We start from the raw sequence: 21,119 nt of genomic DNA, 5'->3' as shown, positions 1-21,119 counted from the left end.
ACCATAGAAGAACGTTCTGCACATGCACAGTGATTTGTTTTCCTCTTGGCGCTAGTGATAAAAACAATGATAACCTACATTTTAACCTTATGTAGTATAGTTAGCTGCTATGCACTTAATAATATTGGGCACAGCAGGCGTCTTTGTGCGCTGATGTAGCGGTGATGTTGATGCAGCAGTGCTAAGTTAATTTGTAAGCTCGTAAGTAGTCCCAAAAGTGCTAACAAAACGTAAACAACCTGGCATATATCCGCCATTGTTGTTGTGGTTCCCGGGCTCCCATGCTCGAACTAGGTTGCATCGTCATCGTTTTCCATAATCTCCATCTATTTTGTTTACACATCTCCATAGAAATGAATATTTTGAAAAACTTTCACTTTGGAAGCCGTTGAGAAAAATGCTGGTTACGTGTAAATGATAGGTGCAAACGCAAAGATAAATACCCGTTTTCAGATATACGGAACCGTATAAACAGGCCCTGAGTTATCCCATGTGCTGCTGTATGTGTGTTAGCGGAGTCAGTTTAACTTAAGCTGTTTCAGTTATTTACATTATTTATGTGTTGTTTTTATCTTTTATGGCCGAAAGTAAAACAGAAAGGGGTGGCAGCTTCTCCTGTAATGGACTGTGCCATATGGACACATGATATTGTTTCATATCGATCGCAGACCCCTAAATCACATCGCATCGAAATCGTATCGTGGCAGACTTTGTAATATCGGCAAATATTGTATTGTTGTCCAAACAATCGATATAATATCATATTATACTGAACATAGGTGCTGCTGGTCTACTGCTGCCTCAGTCAGTTAGTTTGTATTATGGTGTGACTCTGCTGAATCTTAACTAACCCTTGAATTTTTCTTCATCAATTCAACATAACACAGTATGAGTACTTGATAAACAAGTAGTCATTTGGGGAGGGAAGTATTCCTTTAGGGTGAAAAGAGTGCATTGAATAAAACATGCTGTGATGCCTGTACGAATGAGACTTGTTCAAGGGCAAAGTCGCTGTATCAGAGAAGGGGGTAATAACTAAGAGGAAACAATGTTGTACTAGCACCAATCTTAAAAGTATGTACATATCTATTTGTGGTGCGCTTTTGTGGAATGGACTAAAGAATGAAATCACAGAAAACATTTCTGACACAAAGAATGTACAAAACCTCACCTCACAGCAAGAGGGTTCCTAGTTCTCTACCATGGGGGATACCTTCTGTGCAGAGTTTGCATGTTCTCCCTGTGACAGTGTGGGTTTCCTCCAGGTAGTCCAGCTTCCTCCCACAGTCCAAAGACATGCAGGTCAATTCATGAATTTAAATTGTCCATAGGTGTGAATGTGAGTGTGAATGGTTGTCTGTCTCTATGCGTCAGTCCTGTGATAGTCTGGTGACCTGTCCAGGGTGTACCCCGCCTCTCGCCCAGTGTCAGCGGGGATAGGCTCTTATACAGCAATATCATCATTCAACCCTAGTGTCGTAAATTTTCTCGAACCAATTCGTGGAAGTTATCTCTTCAATATCTGTGGGTGTTTAAGCAACGTTGCAAATCAACGAGCGGGACTACTTTATGGCAGAAATGGATTTTTATGCAGGTTTCATGCCAATGTGTTGAAGTACCCTGATTTGTCAGGTGTTTGATTTGTTGGATTAGATTAAACACTGGCATTTGGTTCAGGTTATATGTCTCTCTGGCTCACTTCAACAATTGGCAACCAATGTGATGCTGGCATATGACAAAATTTACCTCATGCAGACCTCAGTAATTATGGAGAAAGTATAATTTACACTCACGATAGTTCATCTAGAAGCATCGTGGGTGCTGACCAGCAAGCAGATGTCAGAAACACGGCAACAGATGCTTTCTAAAGTCAAAGCCAAAATGCACAGAGCTTATCTACACACTTCTTATACACAGTAAGTCCTTCTTTGAAACAATCACCGGCGCACATTGTTTATTCTTACACTGCGCACAACACCGGTGATTTACACAGTATGTCAGTGCAAGCAGGAGAGCGTTCAGATGAGGAGGAGGAGAGAGGAAGAGAACAAAATGAAAGAGAGGGCAAACAATAAAGAAGTTTACGAGAGACAGAGGGAAAGGGATGGAGCAAAAGACAGTAAAACTGCGTCTGGGAGGTGGAAGGAGTGATTCAAGGGCTGCAGGAGGAGGCAGCGCGCAGGAGGGGAAATATGGGGCAACATTTGCATTGAAGTGCAACAGAAGGGAGAGCCGTGCCTGCATGCTAACAGACAGCTTGGCCCGTGCCTTCTCTTATCTTCAGTGGCTGTATGTAGGACTGCATGAAGGGAGGGAGGGAGGGAGGGAGGAGGGGAAACATCATTTCCCTTAAACTTTGAGGGAAAGCTGAAGGAAGGGTGTGTGTGTGTGTGTGTGTGTGTGTGTGTGTGTGTGAGACAAGAACTTCCTCACCTCTTTGGTCGAGGGTGTCTCAGTTAGATGGTATCAGACTAAGAGAAAGATATGAGAGAGAGAAAGAGATAAACTATCCACCACCAGCTTACTGATAAGGAGCTTCACAGGCTGAGATCAGAGGCTGCTGCTGCACCTGCCGCTGCTCGACCTGACACACACACACACACACACACACACACACACTTATAGCCTCTCACTAACTCACGCATTCACTCACAAACGCTTACACTCACATTTTTCTCATTAGTTGAATGTCTTCCCTAAATGGGTGTAATTGGTAGTTTGGCTGAATAAGTGACATTTTGTAATTAGGATGTAGAACATCATGCTAAGATATCCATCTGTGTGTGACTGATCCCTGTGTGTGTGTGTGTGTGTGTGTGCCTTCTGTGTTTCTGCCCACATTGATTAGTGCAGTGTGCCTCTCTCAGTGCTCAGCGTTGCTTGGCAGAGGTTTACAGCCACCTCACTCTGCATCACATTCATCCTGACACACACTTCTGCACTGCCTCTCTCTTGTTAGTTGCTTTTGCACATACTTGTCACACCATCTGACAGCTCGCTGCTCTCCGTAAATGCATCAGGGCAGCCGGACGCAGTGCTCTTTCTTAACTCACAGCACTCAGCAACGACAAATTGACGCTCACCGCTCGACCAGTGGTTTCTTTCTGCCCCGGCAGGGTGTTATAACATGTCTGTAACACTCTTTGTATCGATTCCCGACCTTCACTCCAACCTTCGTGTGGAGAGGAGGCGAGGCGAAAAGTGAAATGCCTTTAAGGGATCACTAAAGCATCGCTTTAATGTTCATATCTCCTGTCCCACATCTTCATCTCTTGGCCTCTATAATCTTCTCAACTTGGGAAAAAAATCCACTCCTTAGATCTCACCATTACTCCCACTTATCCCTGGCATTTCTCTCCTCTGTCATCGCTGTGGGCAGTGTAATTGTCATGCTACTGTGGTTGTGGCTTTGATTTTTTTTTTTCCTTCTTCTTATCATTAATCACCTCCTATGTGGCTCATGAGGAAACTAAAGTTAATTCATCTGCACTCCCTGATACAAACACGAGTAAGAGGGATAATTCTCAGGTCTTGTTTTTGTAGTTTGAGGCATCGTTCCTGTCATTAATAATTACTGAGATGTGGAAATACTGCAGCATCACCTCAAACTTAACCAAACTCTTGATAGAGAAGACAAAAGTTGAATTATTATATAACATATATATATATATATTATTTGTTTCCAGTTTTTCCTAAAGCTTAGAGGCATGAGGACACAAGAAGACTGCGACCACTCTCACTTAAATCCTGTGGTTATTTCTGTTTAACTTAAAACGATGTACTGTATCAGAGTTTACATTACACTTTCTTGTTGTCCGTCATTTTGATGGTCAGGGTCATAAAAATTCTATCATAATCTATGACTGTATAATCTATTACCTGTCATTTTAATCTTTATTTTTGTATGTGAAGATATACGATGCAGAGGTCATTGGCTACTGTTTGTATCGCCAGCAAAAGTAGTATTAAAAGCCAATCCCAGATTCACTCACGTTTTTGGAATTAGCTTTGTTCGCTTGCTGTGTGTTCTCAACACATACAACCATACTATATAGTATGCTAGAAGAAGACTGAGGGCTCTAGTTTTGCAGACCGGGTGAGGCGGGGGCGCAGCGCACCTGCGCTTCGCCAACTGGGTGTGGCCAGGTGGATTTTGCAAGTTTGGCACACCGTGCACCTGGCACAGCTACTCATCTGTCCCACCTCCGTCCCTCCTACCTGCGCAAGTCGGAAAGAGGGAGGAGAGAAGGCATGGAGTGGGTTTCACACACATCACACCAATCAAATGAGCCCCTCTCCTCGCCCTTAAATGCGCCGCGCGAAGGCGTAATGAGAGTTTACTCAATTCGCCATGGCAGAAGAGAGCAGCAGCGTCAGACGGCCAAACTTCTCCCAGGAGGAAACTGATGTTTTGGTCCGGAAGGTCCAAGCTCGCAGTGGAACTGCGAGCAGATCTCCACGGGCTGATGATGCAAAGGTGGTCACCACAATTGTAAATCAATGTTGCGTTTCTCTCGTGCGCGCGCTCTCTCTCTTTCTCTCTCTCGCAGTCTCACTCTATTTCTTTTCTTTTGATTTTTCTAAGATGACAGATGCTGAATATATATTCCCTATCTGATGCTGTGGCTGTTTGTGGTTGGCTGAGAGGGATGTGAACTCATTAGTTTGCAGCTGTGTTAATCAAATCAGGTTGGGTTTCCATTACGCATGCCAAACGTGCCAAACGGTGCCAATCCCCTTTGATCTGACATCAGATGTGACGGGACAGTCGATATAGAGATACATGTATGTGCTGATTGCAGATAGTTGCATTGAATAGTGTTTTTTTGGGGGGTATTTATTGCAATTTTTAATGTGCCTGTGAGGTTTTGGTGACGTGTGCGCACTGTCCGCCGGTCAGCCAAACTTCGGCTTACACCGGCTGCGCTCCGCCTGCGCTGACAGTAGACCTGGTTTCAGCTGGGGAGCTTTTAGCACACCTTCGGCGAAGCCTTTTGGCACGAAACTGTCACTGCGCCAAGCTGGATCTGTCGACACCTCCCCCTGCTGCGCCGCCACACCCACCTCAGCGCACCTCGGTCTGCCAAACTACCAAACTGAGCGCGCTTTGGGTTGCGCTGCTCGAAACTAGCTCTGCGCGGGGTTCGCCACCCTGCGCCACCCTGCACTGCGCCGGGAAACTAGAGCCTTAGGATGACCCAGTACATAGTTACGTAAAATCCCTAAAAATGCCAGAATGTTCTACTACATCCGGTCCGATTGTGCAGTACGCAAGCCAGCTTGCTTTTCTGGCTATTCTGACCCACAATTCTTTGCGCGGTGGACGATATGTCACGGTGACTGACCCGCAAACAGATGACGGCTGATCGACAGCTCTCAAAAGTCGCAATGAGGGATGACACCACATTTAAGTAACTGATGATCAGTCGAACAGTATAGGAATAATAATTAATTTAGTGAATAAAATAATGATAAATATCACAAACAACAAAAGGACATAAATGTAAAAATGATAATGACAGAGAACTGCAGATGTAATTTCACTGTCGCAAATATAATTGGTTAGAATCTCCAATCTGTGCAGGTACAACTTTAAAGTTAAACAACATACATTGCAGTGTAACAACAGCAGAGCTCTACGGGTTGATCTCTGTCTCTGGCGAACTCGGTAAGTGGCCTTATTTGATCTCCATGGTAACAAATATAAAAGCAAGAGGGTCAAAGTTCAGGGTGTAATGTAGTGAGAAAGTCGTATGTCCCGACTCCCGATTGTGTGCACACTGCATGCAATAGTACATACTTTTTAAGGGCAGCTGCAGTACATACTAAAAGTAAAAAGAAAAAGTATGCAATTTGGAACTCACCCTTGGACGCACCTTGGCCCTCTGTCTTGGTATATTTGCATTCTTTCCGGCACTCCACTATTTTCGTAGCTTCCTCTTGGATTCCTGCTGCTTGTGGCCTGGCACCTGGTCGCTACCTTTTTACCTCCCAACCTCACCTCCACGCTGTGCCAAGGAATGTCCCAGCCACAGCAAAACAAGAAGACAAAAAGAAGACATCAACAGAGGGCAGAGTCTGCAGATAAATACACCGCCACACACTTCTAGTGGGCATAAGTGATGCTTGAGAGGAAGTACTCTGTATCTGCATCTGTATGAGTCTATATGTTGTGTATTAGGAAAATCCTGCATAGTATAGCTTTAATAGCATTCATTTTCATTCATCAATTTTCAAGAAGAAGAAATGTGACGTGACATTTTGCAGTGGTAAGTAGCAATATAGCCCACCAATGCAATGGATGGCTAAAGTCAGGTAGACAACAAGGTCATGTGCGTGAGATCAGAGACCAACCTAGACAATAGCTGATTAATATGCACACACCACCAACTTGACAGGGGTGTGGAAAATTACTTAAGTTATGGTAGAGCACTTTCAGTGTTCTAATCTGTTAAGATGGAGGATGGCCTTCAGATTTTTCAATCATTGTAAAAAAAAAAATCAATCAAATCAATGATGGAAAATATTCGGTTAATGCGACCTCTGTATACAGTATGTGTTTGTGTGTTTGCTGTTTAAATGGCGGCTGCAGTTTCTCCCCCGTGTTGTCATACGAAACTAAAACCACCCTCTGGCTCTTCTCCGGTTACTGCACGTCTCTCCTGGGACACCTCGCTCATCATTCTGTTTTTCTCAGAGAAGTAAAACTTTGTGTTTTTATGTGTTGTTGCTGTCTTTCCCGCTCTCCTCTGCACCACTCCTTCCTCTTTATTTGCATGTGTCCGTGTTAGTTTTATCGTCTCTCCATCTGTCTCTCCCTCCGCTCTTCAGTTCCCTCCCTCTCCTCGCCATTTACTCGTCTGTATTTCATGCGAATGTTTCCTGTATGTCAGCTCCTGCTCTTTGTTTTACTGTTAATGCCTCTTCACTCTGTCTCTGTCTGTCCCGTGTTTCCATCAGCCCGCCTCTGTTGCATCCTCGCAGTTTTATTATCTCCCTCTTGCATTCTCCGGCCTCCTTCCTCTCTCCCAGAGTGTTACTTACCAAACCTTGGCTCGCTGATAGTGTTTGTTAATAATGATACTTCAGTGCCTCAGGTGGCTGGCCCTTCACTACACTGAGAGGCTGTGGAAGTCATTACCCAGCTGTACTGCTGCAATGAGAAAGATCAGATTGGGGTGCTTTGTCTTTTGTACAATAAAACGACTTTATTTGTCTCATTTTATTAAGAGAAGCATTCAATAACAGTCTTGATAACTCAGCTGTTCTACTTGTTTGGTTTTAAGACATCGACTTTCTGTGCTGGGTTTTCGTTCTGTATTTGATTCTGTGGTGTTCCTTTGTTGTGTATGTGTGTGGTACAGTACAGAGGCTAATAACAGAGGACTGGAACAATACTTTTTCTATATGCCACATGGCTTTTTCAGTCTTCCTCTGGGCAGCAGTAAAGTGTATCCATTTGTCATTCCCTCATGTATAATTCAGACCTGGTTGCAACGCTCTGGATTCCTTTCCAAGACTTGCTGTTTTCTACTTGGCCTGAGTAGATTGAGGGTTAGCACAAGTGTGGTTGTGTTTCCTCTTCCCCTTAGCAATTTCTCCAACCTGTTTTTCTGAAAGCTTCAGTTTTGCAGCATTGATTTTCCTCTCTTATTCATTTGACCTCCAAAATTGTCCTGTATGAAAGGAGGGCAAGTAACCCCACAGCTGATAACAAACAAACTGAGCCCAGCGTAGCTTAGCTTGCCATGTTTGGTTTGGTTCAGTTGAACTCAAGTTGGTTTGCCCCCTACGTGCGATTCGTTTGGGCAGGTGTGAACACAGGAATTGCACTCAGGTGTGCACCAAAACAACCGGACCGAGACCTTCTTCAAGAGGTGGTCCGGTTACAAACAAATTTGTGGTGAGAACATGTTCCGACCTCGATCTGAACCAACTGCAGTCACATGACACATTGTTTGGGTTAAACATGAGCATGTTACAGTCCTGGAGGATTATTAATGTGCACCTCCTCCTGTACTGCCTTAATATGCACATTCAGCACATCCACTGCATCAAAACATTGTTTTCTAGTTGGAGCCGTGCCTCGTTTTCAAACTGTGTGGTTTGACTAAAATGAATAATGACAGCAATATAGTCCACGATGACCAGCGCTAAAATCAACCTGCGTAGTTGTCCCTCCATTGTGACATTAGAAAGTGTCACATTTATCTTGCAAGTGTACTCTTCTTCAACGTTTTGTTTACTTCCTGGATTTTTCCCACATGGAAATTCTGACCAATCAAGAGCAGCTTTCTCACACAAGGCATTTGATCTGGTCCTCTTGTAAATGCTGCCGTGAGAACATGAACCAACTCTAGGCAATTATGCAGCTTTGTAACAAAGTTAGTCCCTGATTCAGACCAAAGCAAGACAACTCTAGGTCTGAAAGCACCCTTAGTTTATCTTAGTTTAGCTTAGCTTAGACGTCATCTGTGGATTTGCTTTGAAGGGAACAGAAATTAGCCAATTAGGACAAAAATATAGCTTTAGCTCAAGGGAGGATGATTAGTGGTTTCTGGCTCCGTAACATTGATTGTAAGTTGATGTCAAATAGTAATTTGTCAGGTGCCTCTTGCTTCTTACTTTGTATTCAGATTGTGCGTTGTTTGACGAGCAAAAGTGGAGTTGGACACACCCTAAATCGCCTACGCCCCACAATTCAAGTACAGCCCAGAGAATCTGTTGGTTAGCAAAGGTACATGTATTCTTGTACATTGTATTCTTAAAGATCCTGTTCTAATAACTCTTCTTCTCCTCTCTCCATCTCTCTTTCCTTTATTCTCCATCCTTCCTCCCCCTCTGCAGTGTCTCTTCAGGACATTACCATGAGGAAGGCTTTCAGGAGTTCAACCATTCAGGACCAGCAGCTGTTTGACCGCAAGTCGCTGCCCGTCCCACTGCAGGAGACCTTCCAGACATGCGAGCAACCGCCACCCCTCAACATCCTCACGCCCTACAGGTCTGACTCCAGCCTGTTTCATTTACTTTACTAAAAGTGTTCTCCATGCTAAAAGTTAATGACAATGTGCATTTTAAAACCACTTTTTGCAAGTGAAACAATCATACAACAATAGAACATGATGGCGGACTGCCATTGTTCCATTCTTAAAGATAAATCTTATTTTATCCTCAACTGGAAGGTTTAATTGCAGCCCTTTCTCGGAGCCCAGCACGGCGCTAACTTCATCAGCCTTTCATGTATTTGTCCATTTCAGCTCTCCTCAGTGTGGGAAATATTAATACATTTGTGTTTTATTGACAGGCGTAAAGACAGACTGATTGCACTTCACTGTGTTAACACAAAAGCACCTAAATGGCCTTGAATGTTGGCTGTTATTTGACTCATTCTTTTGTATTATATTTCTCCCTGTCTCTACAAAAGCTTTTATTAATGGTAATGCTCACAATGATGCACCACACAGAGAGAAGACACCCTGAGCTTGGCCACAACTGCTAATAGATACAAAGTTTAATTCTGCATGTACTGGAAGGCTTGTGCATCTTGGTTGGTATATTCTTATTGGCAGGCTTGTGACTCTTTCACTCCAGGCATCTCTCTTGGCTCTTGAGTGTTGAGCCAGTCGAGCAGAGTATAGAGAAAGTCATCTGAAGATGAATAATCCATAAAAAGCTCTGCTGGCCAGCACTCCCTCCCTTTTATTCTTCGGCATTCTCAGCCAGCCGCTTTCTCACTCCTTTTTTTATTTTCCCCTTTCACTCCGTTTTCTCTCCTCAGGCATCTTACATGACCCGTCTCTGCGTAATACTGTCACCCTGACCGAGCCAGTCGGAGAACGTTACAGGCCAAACACAATCTTTTTATTTTTCTCTGTGTGTGAAGACACGTACACATGCACTGCAGGAAGACAGGTGTAGGCTGTGGTATTTAAATCTGTCGTGGGTGTGTTTTTAACGTCTAGGCCTTGACATGGCCAAGTGAAAGGCAGGTGTGGGCGTCTGCCTTGCTGACATTATATCCCCATCTTACTTTATATGTCTTGTTTTGTGCCGGCTGAAGGCTACACGTCAGGTTTTATTCAGACAAGGATTAATGGTGAGTTGAACTAGACATAAAAACATGTACTATGTAAGCCTTAAGGTCAGTTCCCAGGCTGGTTGGAATTGCCCTCACCTCTCCTTGAACAACAACTGATAGAGCACCCCTGTGCGCATGGTGCAGTACAGTGGATTATCTATTAAAGAGGACAGCTGCTCCACTGCTGTGTCCATGAGAAGGATATAGTGTGTGTATGTGTATTAATATAGGGCTGTTACTAGCTATTATTTTCAGTATCAATTAACCTGAGGGTCATTGTGTTAATTGGTTAATCATTTAGCTTATAAAAAGGTGATGCCCTCAAATTCTAATCTGGAATATCCATTCTCTCTTAAAGGAACAGTGTGTAGGATTCAGTGGCATCTAGCAGTGAGGGTTGCAGATTGCCAAGTGTGTGCTCCCGGTTAGGATTCCGCCAGTGTTCAGTGTTCAGAAGGTTTTAATCAGGAGCTGAATTAGATAAGGGGATTAAAACTGGTAAAATGTTTGTGAGGTTTTTACTGGAAGCTGATTATCTGCAGAGGTCTCTTCCTCTCCAAAGCAAACAGACTCTGGGCCGAATTCACAAAGAATGAACTGCGGCCGCTGATAGCACCTTGAATTGCACTTCACTTGCACCCGCAGTTTGCTCCGTTTTAATGTCCTATTCACAAAGGATATTGCACTAATGATATACCAGCGCAAATACGCACACAAAGTTTGGCAGCTGAGTGCAGTTTGCCCTTGATTTGCCCCTGATTGCAATAAGCCACACATGGCAAAGTATAAATGCTGGCTTTGCGCCAAGAACACTGTGGCAGAACTTTGTTTGGCAAAGTACTGAATACTGTATACCCTCATGTAGTGATGTCTGCTGGTGAGTCAGTCTAACAGTGTCGGATGGGTTGAGGCTGTGGATTTGACCAAGTTTGACCACTTTATCACTGTTCCCTCTCACTTGTAGCTGTTTTTTCGTTATCTTTTGAATTTAATATGAATGATGGAACCGTTTTTGTTCACGTTTGTTTCCCCCGTTTCGTAAAATAAATTATTGAAAGTTGCTTTTGAAGTGCGTGACAGAAGTGCGTTTTGAGAACGACCGCAGACTGTCACCTGTTCAACGCATCAGTATCATTAAAGTAATAATGTCAAAATATTATTTACAGACTGATTTAACAGACGATCACTGCTGCCACGATCACTGGAAAGTCTGGGTGAGAGGCTTCCACAGAGGAGTGCCCAGTTTGCACCAGCTTTCTAAAGATGTTATTTACTTGACTCAAACTGCATGTGGCTATTAGTGCTGGTGTTAGTGAATTAGACGTTGTTTATCAATGAGGCTCATTTGCATAGAAAGGGGCAATTTTTGCGCCAATTATATGCATATTACCTCATTTAAATACGTGCAAATATCACCGGAGCACCAAGACACAATCTGCTTGGCAGCGCAGGTAGTGGAGCATTTCACCCTCTGCGCGTGCTTTGTGAAGTAGACAGTATCTGTTTGCTCCATTTTTACCGGTTTAGCGGCCGCAAAAGCCACACAATCCTTTTGTGAATTCGGCCCTTAGTGGCTTAAACCAGTACAAACACTGAAATAAGCAGTTTCACGTTAAAAATTTGTGTTTTTCTGATGATGTTTGGCTAGTTGTGGAGGGGCTGCTAACTACATTAGCGTCGCAAAAACGTGGAGGACCCTTAAATTTTCATACAAGACAGAAAAGCAGGAAGTCATCACATTTAAGAAACTTGAACCATTTTTGCTTTAAGTGTGGTTCATGCACCACTGATGGTACAGGAGTGCCCTCTAGTGATACACGGTGGAATCTATGAAATAACTTTTAAAATTTAAAAGATACAATACTATAAAATACTACAACATTTAGAATTAAAGTATTTAAAATCCCTGAAATTGTAATTTTGAATAAGTTTTGCCTTTCTTGTAATATTTTGATTTCAATATCAGTCTGCTACATTTAATTTTTATTTTAAATTTAATTTTATATACTTTATTAATCCCCGAGGGGAAATTCAATTTTTCACTCTGTTGTCAATTACACACAGGTCTGAACACACAGATGCACAAACTGGACCTATACATGCACTAAGTGGAGAGACGTCAGAGTGGGGCTGCCCATGACAGGCGCTCCGAGCAGTTGGGGCATTCTGTGCCTTGCTCAGGGGCACCTCGGCAGTGCCCAGGAGGTGAACTGACACCTCTCCAGCTACCAGTCCACGCTCCGTATTTTGGTCCGGATGGGGACTTGAACAGGCGACCCTCCGGTTCCCAATCCAAGTCCCTATGGACTGAGCTACTGCTGCTTGTCACGTTAATTAATGTAGCACATACATACATCCAATACAAGCTAAAAGTTGATGGCAAGACAGTAAGCGGAGGTAAAACAAATTTAAAAAACATCGCAATTGTAGCTCCAAACAGGAACTAGAGAAGTGCAGACCAGGAGGAGAATATTGCAAGCCACCCTGTTGAAACTGAAGTGGACAAGAAATAACAGAGCACAAGTGATAGCTGGTACTTATTAAGCAGTGCCAGTTAAGTCTTCTCAACACCTGATAAAGAGCTGGCGCTTGCAGTGTGTGAGCTGCGTAGAAGAGTTTAAGTCCTTGTGTTAGTGCAACTCCTTTGTACAGCGTGGCTGACAACAGTTATCAATAAATAATCTTCTGTAGGAGTGCATGATATTGGATTTTTTTCATTACCCAATATATCGATATAAAACAAATACCGATTTTGATACATCCACTTTTTTCCCCATCCCATCTAATTTTAGTGATCATCAAGTCTCTTCTGAAGTGGAATAAACATCATATTACGCATTAATACTCTTATCGTGATAGCTCACCAGCAGATGGACACATGAAATACAATACTCTTCAATGTATGAAATATTCATTCATTGTGCAAACTAAGAAAAAGCATGTTGGCCGATTCATTTTAGAGCCAATATTGGCTGCTACTGATGACGTGCCCATATTATCGTGCATCACTTATCTTCTGATTAGGAAAAAACCTGTCTCTTATGTAAACTGTCAGTAGCTGAGTAGTGTAGACCTATGATACCGTATTTGAACGTTGGTCATAGTGATGGTTCTTGAAGAGCCTAATATTTTTTAAGGTGGTATGGGGTGTAAAAAGATTGAGAATGACTGATTTAAACAATCACTTGATTATTAAAATTGAGCTCTTAAGTTAACTAAACTAGAATTCTCATTAAGATAGATTTGCTGTGGTTCAGCTTCTGTCAGTGTGGAGTTATCTGTAGCTTGCAAAGCTATACCTTCCAAGTAGCTTCCCCAATCCAATTAATTTGAGCTATAACAATTAGTTGATAACTGACATAGCTCTAATTAATAGTATTGGTGAAGCTACTTGGAAGGCATACCTTTGCAAGCTACAGTACAGATAACTCATAGTTGCAATACAAAGTTGAAAAAGTGAAAAAAAAAATCATTATTATTATTATTGTCATTGTATAGTTAGTTAGAGCACCACTTCTCCTTTTCTTTCCCATCCTCTCCTCTCCTCTGCACACATCACACCAGGACAATCCCCGGGACGCCTACCCAGGCTGTTATTTCTCAGATCCACCCTGAACACAGCTGCTCTGCTCTCTCCCTCCTTCCATCTCCCTTTCGTACACATAAGTAGCAAAAACACACACAAACACGCGCCTCAAATATACACAGAGTGAAAACCATGCATAATGATTTACACAAACACCCAAATACGACCCACAGTGCTCTCACACTACAGTAGCTCTCTCTCCAACCTTGCCTTATCCCATTGTTGAATTCTGTTTTCTTCCCTTTGTTGTGTTGCATATCATTAAACTTTCCACTCTCGCCTTTTGAAGCCTTTTCCTTTTCATGTTCTGTGTTCTTGCTCTTATCGGTGTCATCATCAAATAATTGCCTCCCAAAGCATGGCCAACACTTGGTGAAGGCAGCCAAGTTCAAATTCCAATATTTCTTATTTTCAGTGTCAAAGGAAACCTGAAATGCCCTTATATGTGCCCGTCAGTCCTGTACAGAAATATTTTTGACTGACAGATGAGTTACCGGGTTTATTTGCATCACATGTCAGAATGTATCTGTGCTCGTTTGCAGAAATAAATGAGAGCGGTGATTTGGATCAATATTGTTTGCTCTCTGCAGGAGAACACCTGGTATTGATGTTAATTAGGTCATACGTAGACTGCGGGGTGCCAGAAATAGCTCCTCTCACTTTGCAGCTCCATTTGGTGTTTCCACCGAGAGAAAAAAAAAACAAAAAAAACAAAACAACAATTTCCCATTGGACCTAAAACCTTTTCAGTAATTAAAGAACTTAACCTGTGTTTTAACCGGATGAACCAGAAACTATATTTAACTTTCCTGTGATAGTTTGAGATGCCAAAGCAGCCCAGTTGCCAGATAAAATGTTGGCATTGTATATTTCTTCAAACCACAGATATGTTATGTCTGCATGTTTTGTTTATAACATAAACCAAGCTGCAGACAGCAACACACCGCTGTTTGAGACCAACAAAATCAGAGGTTCTTTTACAAGAGGTCGGGGCATGTTTGTAGCGACCAAACCTGGTCTCCTTAAATGAAAGGTTGTGGCAATTTCAACCACGTTTGTAATGACCAAACCTGGTCTTTGTTTGAGAAGAGGTTGGGGCATTTCTAGCCATGTTTGTAGCAACCACACTGGTTGTCTTTTAACAAGAGTTCGGAACATTTCCAGCTGTGTTTGTAGGGACAAAACAAGATCTTTTTAAATGAGAGGTCATGGAAATTTCAAATGTGTCTGTAGCGACCAAACTGGGTCCTTTTTTAACAAGAGGATGGGGCATTTCCAGCCATGTTTGTAGCGACCAAACCAGGTCTTTTTTTAATGAGAGGTCAGGATATTGCCAGTCATATCTGAAGCAACCAAAATGGTCTTTTTAAACGAGAGGCAGGGGCATTTTCAGCCATGTTTGTAGCAACCAAACTGGGTCTTTTTTTTAACAAGAGTTCGGGACATTTCCAGCTGTATCGGTAGCAACCACACTGGATTTCTTTTAATAAGAGGTCTGGGCATTTCCAGCTGTGTTTGTACTGCCCAAACCAGGTCTTTTGAAAATGAAATGGTCGTGGTAATTTCAAACTGGGTCTTTTTCAGTGAGAGGTCAAGACATTGCAAGCATATTTGTAGCAACCAAACTGAGTCTTTTTTAATGAGAGGTAGGGACATTTCAAGCCATGTTTGGAGCAATCAAGTTTAGTATACAAAGACAGACCATTGGTATTTTTCCAAACCAAAAGCAAGTGATTTTTGTGTCTAAACACATTCACTACATATTAAAAGTACAAATCTAACATATTTTTTTTAACAAGAGTTTGGGGCATTTCCTGCCGTGTTTACAGCAACCAAACTAGGTCTTTTGAAAAGGGGAGGCCGGGGCATTTGCTTTGGTGTCCAGCCATGTTTGTAATGACCAAATTGGGTATTTCTTTAATCAGAGGTCTGGACATTTCCAGCCGTCATTGTAGCAACCAAACCAGATCTTTTTTAACGAGAGGTCAGGACATTTCCAGCCGTGTTTGTAGCGACCAGATTGGGCATTTCTTTAATTAGAGGTCTGGACATTTCCAGCCATCATTGTAGCGACCAACCCAGGTCTTTTTTAACGAGAGGTCAGGACATTTCCAGCCATGTTTGTAGCTACCAGATTGGGCATTTCTTTAATTAGAGGTCTGGACATTTGCAGCCGTCATTGTAGCGACCAACCCAGGTCTCTTTAACAAGAGGTTTGGGCATTTCCTGCTGTGTTTGTATCAACCAAGTTGTTCTTTTTTTTCTTTTAACAATACATTTCAGGACATTTCCAGCAATGGTTGTCGCAACAAATCCACGACATATGTGTGTCATGTTTTATTTGAATTGTGGTTTGCTGAAACATATATTAATACTGAGTGGAGTTTGCAAGGCTGAATGTTTAATGTTGGCTGCCACCGATTTTGTCCAGCTTTATTCACAATGTAAGGAAACAAGAATTTAACCTTGTTTGTAATTGAAGATGTTCTCAAGGCTGCACAAGGCTTCACATACTGAAACTGATCTGTTGTAAATAATAAACATGGAAAGAAAGACATTTGGAAACGGCCAAGAAAGACATCAGCGGGGCAATTAACCAGACTTATCCCTGTTATTGATATGAAATGACATTTCGGGACGGCGTGTGTAGGCGTTCGTGTATGATAATTTTCGTGTCAAGAGGGACCTTTTGATGTGATAACTACCTGTGTCTGTCAGAAGTCCTTTTCCATTTCCCTCCCTATCATCACGGCACTGTTCTCCCCAGTGACCACCAACCACAAAGGCTTCTGTCGAGAGCGGGGCAGAGTTGAGAGGGAATAAATGATAACGCAGGGCATTAGCTATTATTCATGGAAAATAGTAAACAGATATGATTTCTTGAAGAAAAGAAGGCTGAGACAGGCAAGGGCAGGACTCGGGAAAAGAAAAATGATTATTATCGAACCTTTTCCCCACTCTCCATTTTTCAGGGTTGTCCAAACTCTGTTGCAGCTGCCTCCTGCATTTTAAGAGCTAAAAGACCCATTTGTAGCAGTGTAATTTTGTTCTCCCCTCCGCCCTTGTCAGCCTATCCTTTATGTAGAGCTGAAACCATTAGCTGGTTAATTGATTAGTCCATCAACAGAAAATTATTCAGCAACTATTATGATGATAAAATAATTGTTCAAGTCGTTTTTCAAGCAAAAAAAGCCAAACATTTCCTGGCTCCAGCTTCTCAAATGTAATAATGTGCTGCTTTTATCAGTCTTACATTATAGTAAAATGAATATTTTTGGGGGTTTGGACCGTTGGTCAAATAAAACAAGACATCTGAATAGGTCACCCTGAACTATGGGTACCCGTGATGAACATTTTTCACCATTATAAGTAATTAAGAATATAATTGGCTTATTGAATCAATACTGACATTAATGGTTAGTTGCAGCCCTACTTGTGATTTGCAGTGTAAAAAAAAAAAGTGCAAAAAGATGCTGCATTGCTCTTTCAAATGGAAAAGTCAGATATTATAAAATGTTTTACAGAAAAGGTATAAAGCTGAATTAAAAGTGTGTATCATGTAGGGTCCAGTGTTAGATTTTAGTCTGTTTACCTTTTAATTTTAGTTAATGTTTTAGTCATAATTTTCTCAGACAGTATCATAAATTTCAGTTTTGAGTTTCAGTTTTCCTTTATTGGTCATATGAAGGTTAACACAGGTTCAGTGGTTCGATGAAATGTATTAGTGTGAGAGAAGGGGTCAGCTCAGAAATAAAAGCACAAGTAAATTTCAGGATAAAATAAGATCAAGGATAGACTAAGATTTGAAGAAGAAATAAACAGAAAATGCCAAAGGATACTTCTCCTGGCTGTAAAAATTCCAATTAGTGATATGATTACCTTGAATTATGTGTTAAGTCATCTAGACTGAGAATGTCACTGACTTACAGTATTTTTAATAACATATTATTACTGAGGTCTTCTGCTAAATTCAATGTCCTCCTTCACTCAGTAGAAATCTGATTTATTAAATCAGGAGTTTCTAAAATGAAGTTTAATTAAATTAATCCCAAGCATTAGCTGGGAAACATCACTCACTATACATGGAGCTAAAACTAATACTGAAATGAAGCATCACGTTACTTTATGCTGCCTTGTTATAACAAGGGAGTTCATTTAAATACGGCCACCTACTCACTGATCCATTCAACAATATGTTATTGGAGCGAGGCAAGCTAATGCTAACGTGACTGGTTAAATAGGAAAACAGAAACAGTACAAAGACATGCACATCCCAACGTCCAATGGAGAGGGTACTGGACCAAAGAAACATCTAGCAAAGTAGAAAACAAATAAGTCCGCACACTAAGTAGCTCCTGTCAAGAAAGATTTTAATACAGAATGATGTTTCAGGCCTACAGCTCTTCCTCAGTCTTCTGATAAATGACAGAAAGTCATCTTAAATAACTACCCAATAGGAAAACAACCAATGCTCTGAGGTGGCTACTGTTTTGTGTGGAACGACATTGTTGCAGTAATCTTCCATGGATAACTTTCCATGTAGTGTAGCATAATGGCAAATTTATTTTCTATAGCCGTTAAAGTAACGTCGCCCTAATATCTGTCGATGAGTGACATTTTGTTGACCATCGCTTATGTTTCCTCATTTTCTCCCTGTGTTTCCTCCTCTCTTTCTTCATGCATGCTGGCTAGCTTAAATAATGTTGAATAGAGTTTGAATCTGATATTTTTGGAAAATGTGTGGCAAAAAAAAGTCTTGGAAAGGTTTTGGAATTTTGTCCATGAAAATGTGCGGGAACTATGTGTCAAAATTTTCATTGACAAAATGAACACTGAATGTGCCTATTATTTTCTCAGCTATGGATGAATCATTTTGTCCATAAAATGTCAGAAAGTTATCTTCAAATGTCTTGTTTTCTCCAGTAAACATATCCAGTTTATCATTTATGACAGCAGATATTCTTCGGCATGCCAACCAAAATCTAACAATATTTCATTGTCTTGTTTTGTCCCTCTGCAGGGATGATGGAAAAGAGGGTCTGAAGTTCTACACCAATCCATCCTACTTCTTCGACCTGTGGAGGGAGAAGATGCTGCAGGACACAGAGGACAAGAGGAAGGAGAGGCGGAAACAGAAGGTATGTCGGAACAATCACACGCACAGAGTCCTGTCAGTGCACACAGTACACATAATACCTTCTCTTCATGCAGCGAGTCAGGCCTGTTGGATTCTTTGGTTGCTGAGATAGATCAAGGTGTTGATGAGCAGTGGGCTGTGAATGTATGAACACTGACGCCATTTCCCCACTGGACCAAAAAACCTACTAATACCCCTTTTCACCAAAAGTATGCGTGTATGCAGGGGTTTTTTTAAGGCGGGAAAACCTGTTAAAATGGATGATAGACTCCTTTCCTATTGCCAGTCTGTGGAGTAGACAAGAATGCCTTTTTTCTTTTGGTCTGGTGTCTCAAGTTTGACGTATCATACCCAGCTTGTAAGCAAGCTTTTAAAACATGGGTAAACCCTCTAAAAACAGGCGATAGACTCCTTTGCCATTGCCAGGCCGACGAGTATGCCTTCCTGTTTAGGCATACGTTGATGCCATGGACAGACCAGAGAACAGGCTAACAGTAGACAGCAGGAGGCAAGAAAACGTTACTTCTTTTTACTTCTTTTAATTTCTTACACAGTCTGTCTTTCAAACTCGGTGCAGACTAATTAGGATCGATGTTTAAGTGCTGCTGGGGTGAAGACAGATGGTGTTTTGTGACGGCGCGTCTTTGCATTTTGCCAGTTATGGGGCTAAAATTAGCACATTCACCTGGGTGTCATGTTCCCATCGATGCTGATCGGAGCTGGAGGCGATAAATACCCGTGACTATTGCAGAGCCATTTGACCTGGGTGTGAATGCTGATAAAAAACATTCGCATTGCATAAAAAGCCAGATGTTAGCAGGTGTTTGTGGGTTTTTTGTGCAGTGGGAAAGGGGCTAAAGATAGGCCAGAAAACAGTTACTGTCACAGCTAAGGCCTTTGCACACTGAGTCCATTTTTTCATCCGAGATTGTCGCACGTCTAAAAATAAATACGTCTGATCTTTCATTCGTCATTGACACTTCCGGAACAGGTTCGATTTTTTGTGTTTTTCACATCCGTCAGAAGCCTTCAGAAAGGTTTGACCAAGAATCAGTGAAGAAAATGTAAAGCAGCATGGAGGCCAGTGAAAATGTTACGTTGGTTATTTCTTCATACATCTATTACTTACTTAGTCTCTCTCTCAAAATCATGTTGGTATTTTGTGGTGCTCCGTCATGTTAGTGGGGTATTTTGTGCAGCGGGAAAGGTCTCAACACCCACCAACATCTGGCTTTTGTATCTCATGGAAAAGGTTACATTTGGCATTCACTGTCAGGACAAATGACTCTGCAGCCGTCATGGGTGTAAATCGGCCCCAGCTCCAAATGGCTCCGATTGGCAGTGATGGAAATAACGACACGTACGACAAATGGATGCGCTACTTTTAGCCTGTTTGCCACAAAATACTGTCCATCTTTGTCCAAGAAGCACTCAAACATTGTTCAAAATTTAGTTGGCTCCAAGTTTGAGAAAGAGACTGAATAAGTAGATAGGAGCCACTTTGGTGACGTTGAACATACCACACCAGAAATAAAAACAGAAAGGCACACTCATCTGATGCAGAGCTGAAACAGAAAGCAGTTTATCGCCTATTTTCAACAGGTTTTCCTTCGTTTTAAAAGCTACATTTTAGTGGAAAAAGGGTCTGAGGTTAGCGAGTAGGAAGACATGAAGCAAACAAGAGGCTTCCCGCAGTCTCCACGGATACAGGTCGATGTGTCCTGCTTGAATAAACTGACAGTGTGATTCACAGGCCTGGCTTCATACCATGTAGTCTAATGCATTAATTAGCCACCACTCAGATTAATCAGCTCTTCCTCCAGTCAGCCCTCTTAGTTATTACTTGTGTGATCATTACATCTAATTAATGGGAGCATCTGCTGTTCACTTGCCCCCGCACTGTGTGCCATCTCTCTGCCTCTCGACGCACACACGTAACCTCACGTGGAAGTTCTGCACACACACATGCAATTTTGACATTGGATTTTCAAGCACACAGACATACAAATATTAAATGAAAGAGCTCTTGTACAAGCCCCTTTCCCACATCAAATGCAGAGCTTTAACCCCCTCCTCAAAATAGCGGGGTTTCCTACCCTCAGCATCAGGAGCTCTAATCAGCACCAGCTTGCTTTCCCCAGCGTGGGAAGCAGGGCGTGCTCCACATCTTGCCCCCTCACAGTCAATCACGGCTTATTACAGTCATGTCAATGAGGAATAGGGAGAGTGATTTTCCGCTGAGAGTTTGTGCGGATGAAGACGATATAATTTGCTGGTTATGAGGTTTTTAATTATTGTGGGAACGGCGTGGAGAGGAC

The 21,119-nt window shown here is 42.0% G+C and overlaps 2 protein-coding genes across 6 annotated transcripts in view; both read left to right on the top strand.

The window, feature by feature from the left end:
* mettl24 (methyltransferase like 24) overlaps positions 1-21,119 on the top strand; it is a 356,006-nt gene that overhangs the window by 171,305 nt on the left and 163,582 nt on the right. The gene's annotated exons all lie outside the window — the stretch shown is intronic.
* wasf1 (WASP family member 1) overlaps positions 1-21,119 on the top strand; it is a 113,626-nt gene that overhangs the window by 59,250 nt on the left and 33,257 nt on the right. For all 4 annotated transcript variants that reach the window (XM_049589411.1, XM_049589410.1, XM_049589408.1 and 1 more), the window contains exons 4-5: positions 8,848-9,001; positions 18,685-18,802. In XM_049589411.1, coding sequence (XP_049445368.1) covers positions 8,848-9,001; positions 18,685-18,802 — 272 coding nt within the window. The remainder of the gene's footprint in view (positions 1-8,847; positions 9,002-18,684; positions 18,803-21,119) is intronic.

Source organism: Epinephelus fuscoguttatus, linkage group LG11 (assembly GCF_011397635.1).
Source record: "Epinephelus fuscoguttatus linkage group LG11, E.fuscoguttatus.final_Chr_v1".
Taxonomy (NCBI): Eukaryota; Metazoa; Chordata; class Actinopteri; order Perciformes; family Serranidae; genus Epinephelus; species Epinephelus fuscoguttatus.
Note: the sequence above shows the minus strand (reverse complement) of the source record. Positions and strands in the feature narration are given on the sequence as shown.